Source organism: Paroedura picta, chromosome 13 (genome assembly GCF_049243985.1).
Source record: "Paroedura picta isolate Pp20150507F chromosome 13, Ppicta_v3.0, whole genome shotgun sequence".
NCBI lineage: Eukaryota > Metazoa > Chordata > Lepidosauria > Squamata > Gekkonidae > Paroedura > Paroedura picta.
Window position 1 is genome coordinate 47,717,153 of NC_135381.1, and position 9,469 is coordinate 47,726,621.

Genomic DNA, 9,469 nt, shown 5'->3' on the forward strand with positions numbered 1-9,469 from the left:
TTTTATTATATATATTTAAAATGTTTTAAACATTTATCATGTGATCTGACTATATATGACTTTGTTGACCTCCCCCCCCAAAAAAAGGGCCAACGACGGACCATATTCTGTTGGGGTTTCTCGGGTGAAGAGTGTTTCAGGAGCTTCCCAACAGCAGAAAATTTGAGAAAGGCTGTAGCAAAGTGAAGTTTCTATCTTACTGTTGTGTCTGGTTTTCATTTGTAACCTGCATTCATTGTTGTCGATGATGCTGATGGAACTGGCTGTTAACCAGCGGTCTGTCCTTCATAGCAGAAGTACAGTTGGACATCACATTGTGCTAATTTGTACAGCAGAATCACAGGCGTTGCGTATTGGGATTCTTATAGGTGGTTATAATTGATTAAAATAGAGTGCATGTATGAATAATTGAGGGAATTGATTTTCATGGTTTATTGTTCTGCATTGTTAGTATTACATGGAAACTTAGCAATGTCTTCTTCTTTTGTTCATATTTTCATGAGTTCCTTTTATAATATTGACTATCTTACCAAGTATGTCTCAGTGGAGTGATACATTTTATTATAATGAGCAGGAGAGGGATAGAATTTTGACTGGACCTTCTTCATTACACTTTCCAAAAAATATTTGTGATGATTGATGATGGATTTGAGTAACTTGTTCACATGTAAGGTGTGATTTGAAATGCAAATATCCTCCCTCCCCATCTATTATAAACTCATTCAGATTCTGAGCTGGGTGAGACCACAGAAGGATGCCCCCCTTCAGCAAAGGATACACACTGATCCGCCCTTTCTTTTCCTGAAGAGGAAGTGGGCAGGAGCCCAGCTTAAAGAAAGGGAATCCCAGCCATGAACTTGGATTCTTCTACTGCAACCTCAGAGTGACCATTAGGAGCACTAGTGAGCACACAGGTGCCGCTCAGCTGCTTTACCACAACCCTTCGAGGCTGACTTCACCAAATTTCTTGCTGATTGCAGTCCCAACACAGATCGATTGACAAAGCAACATCTTAGGCTGAGAGGGAGAGGGGGGGGACTGGTCAGAGTGGACTCTTCCAGGCTGAGAGGGAGAGGGGGGGACTGGTCAGAGTGGACTCTTCCAGAACCCCTGATGTGTCCAAGACTCCAAATGGTGGAATCACTAGCTTGTTTAAGGTGACCAGATTGTCCCACTTTTGGAGGGACATCTGGGGGTATCTGGCAAATTGTACTTATGTCGAAATTTAAAAAATATATATTACAATACTATTTTTGTGTTCTATGTGTTCTACAAAACTTTTTGTTGCTCCTTATAGACCAGATTTTTAATCAAGACCCCCCCCCCGGTCAGTGGTGTCCCGCTTTACCAATGTTAAAATCTGGTCACCTTGAGCTTGATTGCTCCTGCCCAGGGTCGCCCCCCCCTAGCCTCCCCACTGCTAGGAATGTGTGCAGCCTCTTGCTCATCAGCCACAATGGCCATCCTCACGGGTGATGGGCTTCGTTTCCCCCCTCCCCTTGCTGGAAAAGTGACGAGGCCACGAGTGAAGACCGATCTGTGTCCCAAGGGATCTGGGTCCATATCTCTCTTCTGGCCATTGGGAGCTGGAGCCTGTCTGGGGGAATTGCACATGGCATGTGGGGAGGGGTCACCATGAGGACCTTCTCTTAGCTCCAGGCAGGGTTCCCCACTCCAGAGCCATCCCCTTCCACTTGCCATCCCTAATTTTCCCCCCAATGAGTGCACCTTGTTTGGGGTTTCATAACTCAGTCCCCCCAAGTTGCACATAAGATGTAGGGCACATAAGGAGCCCTCCCACTGAGGTGCCCTGGGAGCCTGAAGCCTCCAAGTGGCCCAGGTTGTTTCGTACAGTCCTGAACTCATGCTTCATCTCCCCCCCCCCCCAAAACAAAAGTTTCCTGAGAACATCTCATTAGGAGTTCTCCCCCTAACTCCCCCAACCCTAATCTGCATGTAACTTTTATGACATATCAGGGCTTCCCAGGGAAGTGCTCCAGGAGATTTGAGTTTTCCAGGAGTCATGTGTCAAGCGCTGAGAGAACTCACAACTAGCTTCTTAATGATCAGAAAGCTTTATTGAGAAGTACTACACGCATCAAGACTGGCGAAGTCAAATCTGACCTGAGTACAGATTTGCTTCTTCTTATCAATACAATTCTCCCGCTCAAAACTTGAAAGTTCCCAAGGGAGGGGAGAAGGAGAGAAGAGCACATGCAATTAAAACAGTGATACATTCACATGGCCTTGACTGGGTGATAGCGAAACCGGGCCCAGCCGAGAGGCCTCAACAAGTGATAAGAGTTACAACAACATATATTTCACTTTTAATTGTTAGCAGGAATATAGGACCTGTAGCAGCCAGGCGCCAAGCAATATAACTGTCAGGCTAATTTATGGCAGGGTTTCTAACAATCCTGACATCCTTCCACCCTAAAAAGGGCCCCCCTCACTAGCCCGCATCCACTGGTCGAGGGCGTTCAGGGAAGGCACGGTGGAAAGCTCGGAGGAGGCGGGGGGCTTTCACATTCACCGCCTCCACCCACTCCCTTTCCCCCAAAGGGAACTCTTTCCAATCCACCAAATATTGGAGGCGACCCTTGTGTACACGAGAGTCCAAGATCTGGTTGACTTCGTAGTGGGTGTCTTTATCAATGTAGACAGGCACTGGTGTTGAGAGTGGAGGGTGCCACACATCCGGCACAGGGGCTCGCCGCAGCAGGCTGGAATGAAAAACCGGATGCACATTCCTGTAAGTTTTAGGCAAACGCAATTCCACAGTCACAGCATTGATCAGCTTCACGATGGGGAAGGGCCCCACAAATTTGGGACCCAGCTTCTTAGATTGTTGCTGACAGCGTAAGTTTTTTGTGGACAGGTAGGCAAGGTCACTGACCTTCCAGGCTGATGCAGGTGCACGTTTTTTGTCTGCCTGGGACTTATAAGCTTGTTTAGCCTCTTCAAGGCTAGAGACAATATCAGGCCACCCTGCACTAATAGTTGCTGCCCATTTTGTAACTTCAGGGGCTTCAGCAGAAACAAAATCCCAGGTGGGTGCAGCAATTAAGTCTGTCCCGTACACCACCTTAAAGGGAGACACTCCTGTGGAGGCATGCACCCCGTTGTTGTAGGCAAATTCAGCAAGTGGCAAGAGGGCAACCCAATCATTTTGTTGGTGGTTAATAAAACAGCGCAGATACTGTTCAAGAATTTGGTTCACCCGTTCAGTCTGACCGTTGGATTCAGGGTGGTAGCCCGATGTCAGGGCTTGCTCTATCCCCAGCAACTTCAAAAGCTCCTGCCAGAACTTGGCAACGAACTGGGGGCCCCGATCCGTGAGCAATCTCCTAGGAATTCCATGTAGGCGGATTATGTGGGTCACGAACATAGAAGCCAATTTGGCCACTGAGGGCAAGCCCGCACAGGGAATAAAATGGGCTTGCTTTGAGAATGCATCCACCACCACCCAAACTACAGTCTTGCCCTGGCTGGGAGGCAGGTCCGTAATAAAATCCATGGTGACATCGGACCAGGGCCGGGCAGGGGTGGGCAGAGGCTGCAGCAGCCCTCGTTTCTTTCCTCCTGGGGGTTTGGAAACCAGGCAGGTGGGGCAGCCCTGCACGTATTTCTCCACATCGCTCCGTAACGTTGGCCACCAATAATGTCTCCTGACCAGGTGCAGAGTTTTCATGAAACCAAAATGTCCTGCGGTTTTCGCATCATGGCAAAGTTTTAAAATGTCCCCGCGCGCCGCCGCTGGAACGTAAAGGCGCTCCCCCTTGAAAAACAGGCCCCCCTTGTTGACTAGGTCAGGGCGGAGGGAAGCAAACTCAGAGTCCTGTAACACCTCCTTCTGAACCCACCCACCGGGAATCGGGTTTCCTTTCTTTGTTTGACTGCGCGTCACCGCTGCCATCCCCAATTGGGCGGGGGTGAAAACTGTGTCCACCAATGGGTTGCGCTTACTGTTGTACTGGGGCAAGAGGGAGAGGGCGTACGCCAAAAAGTTCATTTTGCCTGGCAGATGCTTAAGAGTAAAGTTGAAACGAGAGAAAATCTCCGCCCACCGCATTTGCTTGGCAGAGAGTGAGCGGGGCTGCTTGAGTGCTTGGAGATTTTTATGGTCTGTCCAAACTACAAACGAGACGGCAGACCCCTCCAACCAATGTCTCCATGTGGCAAGCGCTAATTTTACTGCGGCTGCCTCTTTTTCCCAAATTGCCCAGTTGCGTTCTGCCCCGGAAAATTTCTTTGACAGATAGGCTAAGGGGTGCAACTTCCCATCCTCCCCCTCTTGTAGGATCACGGCCCCCATTGCCACATCCGAGGAATCTACTTGCACAGTAAATTGCTTAGTTGGGTCAGCATGGGCCAACACCGGTTCAGATATAAAAAGGAGCTTCAGATTCTCAAAGGCTTCCTGACACAGGGGGGTCCACTGGAGTGGGGCGCCCGGTCGATTTGCCGCCTTTCCCCCCTCCTTTGTTTTCAACAAGTCAGTGAGCGGCAATGCCACCTTGGCAAAGCTGGGAATAAACGTTCTATAAAAGTTTGCAAAGCCTAAGAAGCTCTGGAGCTGCCTCCTCGTCCTGGGAGGTTCCCAGGCCAGCAAGTCACGCACTTTGCCCGGGTCCATTTCAATCCCCTCTTTGGAAACCCGGAAACCCAGAAACTCCACCGCATCCCGGTGGAATTCACACTTCGAAAGTTTGGCAAACAAATGGTGCTTCCGCAGCCGGCGGAGCACTTCGCGGACTAATTTGGCGTGTTTGCCAACGTCTTCCGAATACACCAAAATATCATCAATGTAAACCAACACCCCTTGATTCAACAAATCATGCATAATTTCATTTATCGTGTTCATGAACAAGCCCGGAGCGCCGGCGAGGCCGAACGGCATGACAGTGTATTCAAATTGGCCCAAGGGGGTGTTAAAAGCAGTCAGGTACTCGTGCCCCTTCTTTATACAGACTCTGTAATAGGCTTCTCTCAAGTCCAGCTTTGTAAAAATCCGGGCCCTCCCCAAATGTCCCCACAAGTCCTTAATCAAAGGCAACAGGTAAGCATTGCAGGTGGAAACAGCATTCAGCCCTCTGTAGTCCGTACAGAGGCGCAAGGACCCATCCTTCTTTTTCACAAAGAGGACCGGGGTAGCCAGGGGAGAAGTGGCTGGTCTGATAAATCCCCGGGTGTCAGGATTGTAGAATCTCTGTCATAAATTAGCCTGAGTTCTTCCATGACAGTTTTATTGCTTGGTGCCTGGTTGCCACAGGTCCTATATTCTTGCTAACAATTATAAGTGAAATATGTTGTTGTAACTCTTATCACTTGTTGAGGCCTCTCGGCTGGGTCTGGTTTCGCTATCACCCAGTCAAGGCCATCAGAATGTATCACTGTTTTAATTGCATGTGCCTCTTCTCTCCTTCCCCCCTCCCTTGGGAACTTTCAAGTTTTGGGCGGGAGAATAGTATTGATAAGAAGAAGCAAATCTGTATTCAGGTCAGATTTGACTTCTCCAGTCTTGATGCGTGTAGTACTTCTCAATAAAGCTTTCTTTAATTAAAATTGTGAGTTCTCTTACGTTTGACACCGGGCTAAGTTTTTGTCCAAGAACTCCCTAAGTTCCTTCATTTCTCTAGGGCTCATAGAGTACAGTTTGGCTTTGGGAAGTGGCTCCCCTTTCTTTAGCTCAATTGCACAGTCTGTTTTACGGTGGGGAGGTAGTTGGTCGCATTCGGCCTCTGCGAACACCTCCGCAAAATCTCGATACTCCCGAGGGATGGCAACCTCCCTAGCAGTCCCCACTGCGGCCACGGCTCTACAGCTTTGAGCGGGTTGGGGCCGCACATGCTGCTTGCAACAAGGCTATGAAAACTTCACTGTTCCTTTCTTCCACTTCACTGTGGGGTCATGTTCCCGCAACCAGTCCAGCCCCAGCACACACGGGAAAGCGGAGTGGGGCGCTACTAGGGGTTGGATCTGCTCCCAATGTTTTTCAATGTCCAAGTCCATCGGGAGCGTTTTCACCGTAGCCTCCCCCCCTGGGGCACATTTCCCATCCAGTTGAGTAATGGGTAGGGGCTCCCCCAGAGGTACCTTCCCCACCCCCAAAGTCTCGGCTAGCGCTGGGCTAACTAGGGTTTTGGTACACCCCGAGTCCACTATGCAACGAACCCCCAATTTTCTCCCAGAGTTGGGCTCTGTGAGGGTCGCAGGCAAAAGGACCAGTGGAGAATCACTCACCGCGCGTCTGCCCCTGCCGGAGACCTGCTGGCGGGGCGCCTTCACAGCAGGCCGTCTTCGTTTCCCGACTGCTCCTCCGATTGAATTTCTTCATCCTGGCCGCTGCTGTCCTCCGATTCCTCCACCACGGTTGCAGCCCCAGCCGGAGCAAGCAGAGACTTTACGCTTTTCTTCTGGGCCGCCTTCTTGGTTGTGGAAGCTTTGGCTGGGGATCCAGCCGTCGACTTGGCACTGGGTGATGTCTTGGCTGGGCATTGAGCGAGAAAATGGCCAGCCTGGCCACAACCCAGGCAGAGTCCCTTTTCCATGCGCCGAGAGCGCTCGCTCGGTTCCAGCTTAGCCTTGGGCTTGATTTTCTTAGGGGTAGAAGTCTTTCCTCCCGTCTTGTCAGCAATTCCTTTATATTCGGCCGCCCGCTCCAGATGGCTTTCCATCTCCCCTGCCAGCTGCACCCATCCCGACACTGTCAGTGTGTCTTCTAAAAGGAGACACTTGCTGGATAAATCTCCGGAGAGCCCCCCCACGAAGGCATGCACTCTCTGGGGCTCAGTCCAATCCGGCACCGCAGATGAAAGTTCCTTGAATTCCCGGGCATACTCGGCCACCGTCATTTTCCCTTGCTTCAGGGCCTTAAGTTTCTTCTCCGCCGTCTCCTTTTCGAAAGGCTCCACATACATCAGGCGCATGGTTCTCAGGAAGTGATTGTAGTTACGGACGGCTCTCGGATTGTAACGATAGAGGTCCATGAACCACTTTGCCACCTTCCCTTCCAGGCACTCTCCCACAAAACGAATGCGCTCAGCATCATCGTTGAAAGTGAACCCCATGTCCATCATGTAGGCTTGGAGATGTACCAGGAACGACGGGAAGGTTGACGGATCCCCCGAGAACTTGTCTTTAAACTTGTAGGTGCTCCGCATCTCCACCCCTCTGAGATGGGGAGGCAGGCGTCCCGGACCCCAATCCATCGGAGCCCGCGCTCCACAACCGACACCTCGACCAACTCCTGCCGCTGCTCTCGCCGCTGCCGCCGCTCTCGCCGCCGCCGCCGCTCTCGCAGCCGCCACCGCCTCAGCCGCTCCACCAGCATCAGCCGCCGCGCCGTCCACCGCCCCGGCTCCGTCGGCAGCCGCCGCTCCTGTCCCAGCATTGGCCCCACCAAGGCCGGCGTCTTCTTCCTCCTGCAACTGTGCTGCAGCTCTCGCCGCCGCGAAGGCGGCGGCTTCGGCGGCGGCATTCATCACCGCCTCCTCGCGCTCCCTCAGGGTGGGAAGATCCCCCAGCCTCCGGCTGCCGGGTTCGCGAAAGTCTACGTGCAATTCGCGCAGCAAGCGTCTCGCCTCACGCTGCTCTTCCGGATCCAACCGTCCCGACACATCCTGCAGCCAGCTGGTCACCTTGTCCAGTTTTTGTTGCAACTCTCGCACCTCAAAGGTGGACGCCATCCCTTGGCTGGGCACCCCCAGGGGCAGTTGCTCAGGCCACTGTTCATCACCCGTCAGGCGGTCGTACCTTGAAAGACGCCTGCGTTCGGTGATGTGCTTATCCAGGAATTCTGCATGACCCGGGGTTGCCTCTCCCAAGGCTCTGACCATGCCCGAGCTATACGAGCCCGCACCGGCCAAATCGCCCTGAGAGAGATCCCAATCCAGGCCTTCTTCCTGTTCAGTATAGATATTGCCTTCTTCCTGCATGTTGGCAGGCGAAAGGAGTTGTGAGATTTGACTTAATGTCAAGCGCTGAGAGAACTCACAACTGACCGTGAATCAGCCTCTCTCCCTCCACCTGTGCTCATTCCTCGGCCTCCTGTCCTCACACAGGATATTCTTGCAACTGATCTAAGGGCAGAGCGATGACCTTCTGTGCTCAGCAGGTTCTGTTTTCCCTCTTCTGCTTTAGCCTGTATGAATGTTTACTTTCCTGCCTGGTGAGGCAGCAAGCGTTGAATGCCAATGCAACGGCAAGAAGCAGTAAAATCCTCCCTGAATAGTTTTGTTTGCCTGACATGAAGAGTCAGCCAGGCTCTCTGGCACCAGGAAGACACAGCAGCAGCAGCAGCAGCAGCAGCACGAAGACGGGCAGTGGATACAGCTCCACCGTTTCTTCTCAGACTTCCCTGCTCTAGATTTCAAACATTTCATTTTATAGCCCATTCTTGTTCAAAGCTCAACATGATGTCCTGGGGAACATCAAAGGCTTGTACAGTTTACGTGTTGTTGCTCAAAGCACTTCCCGTTACCCATACAAGATTCTGACAGTCAGAGAGAGAGAGAGAGAGAGAGAGAGAGAGAGAGACAGAGAAAGAGAGAGAGAGACAGAGACAGAGAGACAGAGAGACAGAGAAAGAGAGAGAGAGAGAGAGATTCTTCCCCTCTCTGTCCTCAGTTCACACATTTGTTGCCTGTGTCATCCTCTCAAGGGCCATGTGCTGGAACACCATGTCAGTGATGGATGAGCTGCAAGAGATGCCACAAAATCTGTAATTTTTCACACCAAAGCAAGCCTGCTGGGACATAGGCACTGTAGCAGAAAGCTTAGCATCATTTGGGGCGGAAGGAGATATGAAAGTTAGAGCACAGTCCGAAGGGAGGGAGAAAGAAAGTTAGAGCACTAACGTGGGGAGGAAGGGAGACATCGAAAGTTAGAAGTGTCGCATGATAGGATGAGAGTGTGAGCCCATTGACCTACTGGCCAATTGGACGGAGTCAGGTGTGTGCTTAAGATGAGCTGCCCTGGGCTGCTCTCCACGCTCTGCAAACCAAGTTTTAGGTTAAATAAACCTTGCTGTTTCCTAAACTTGGTGTGATTGTTCATCCGACGGAAAGGCTCCCAAGCTTTCACTTTTAACAGAATCAACCAAAAGCCAGGAGTGTGTGTGTGTGTGTGTGTGTGTGTGTGTGTGTGTGTGTGTGTGTGTGTGTGTGCATCCACATAATGCATTCAGCACCACAGAACACTCCCCATTTGGCAATTATTTAGCAGTCATTACAAAAACAATGAGAAGGGTCCCCCTGAGGCTTGCCATGAGTTGGGTCCCTTTATGCTCCTGTTTCTGACTGTCTGCTGTCATGGACCAGGGAAGCATGGATTTATGTTCATTTCTAAAAAAATTACAAAGATGAATTAAAAAGGCTGTATGATGCCTGTAATGAAAATTTCAATGAAAATGAAAGAGAATAGCAATAAATCAACAAAAGCCTCAAGTGGGTGTTATTAAGCCCCGTCC

General features: G+C 50.9%; 1 protein-coding gene across 1 annotated transcript; it reads right to left on the bottom strand.

Annotated features, from left to right (window-relative positions):
- Positions 1-1,956: 1,956 nt before the first annotated feature.
- Positions 1,957-8,160, bottom strand: LOC143822936 (uncharacterized). The gene is made up of 2 exons (XM_077308651.1): positions 6,244-8,160; positions 1,957-2,723 (listed from the first exon to the last, which is right to left on the bottom strand). Exon 1 carries the CDS (start codon positions 7,935-7,937, stop codon positions 6,285-6,287), a length of 1,653 nt encoding a protein of 550 aa, XP_077164766.1. The 5' UTR covers positions 7,938-8,160; the 3' UTR covers positions 1,957-2,723; positions 6,244-6,284.
- Between the last annotated feature and the right edge of the window lie 1,309 nt (positions 8,161-9,469).

Bases quoted from the DNA above. Each gene is read 5' to 3' on its own strand.
- LOC143822936 (XM_077308651.1), bottom strand. From the start codon at position 7,937: ATGCAGGAAGAAGGCAATATCTATACTGAACAGGAAGAAGGCCTGGAT.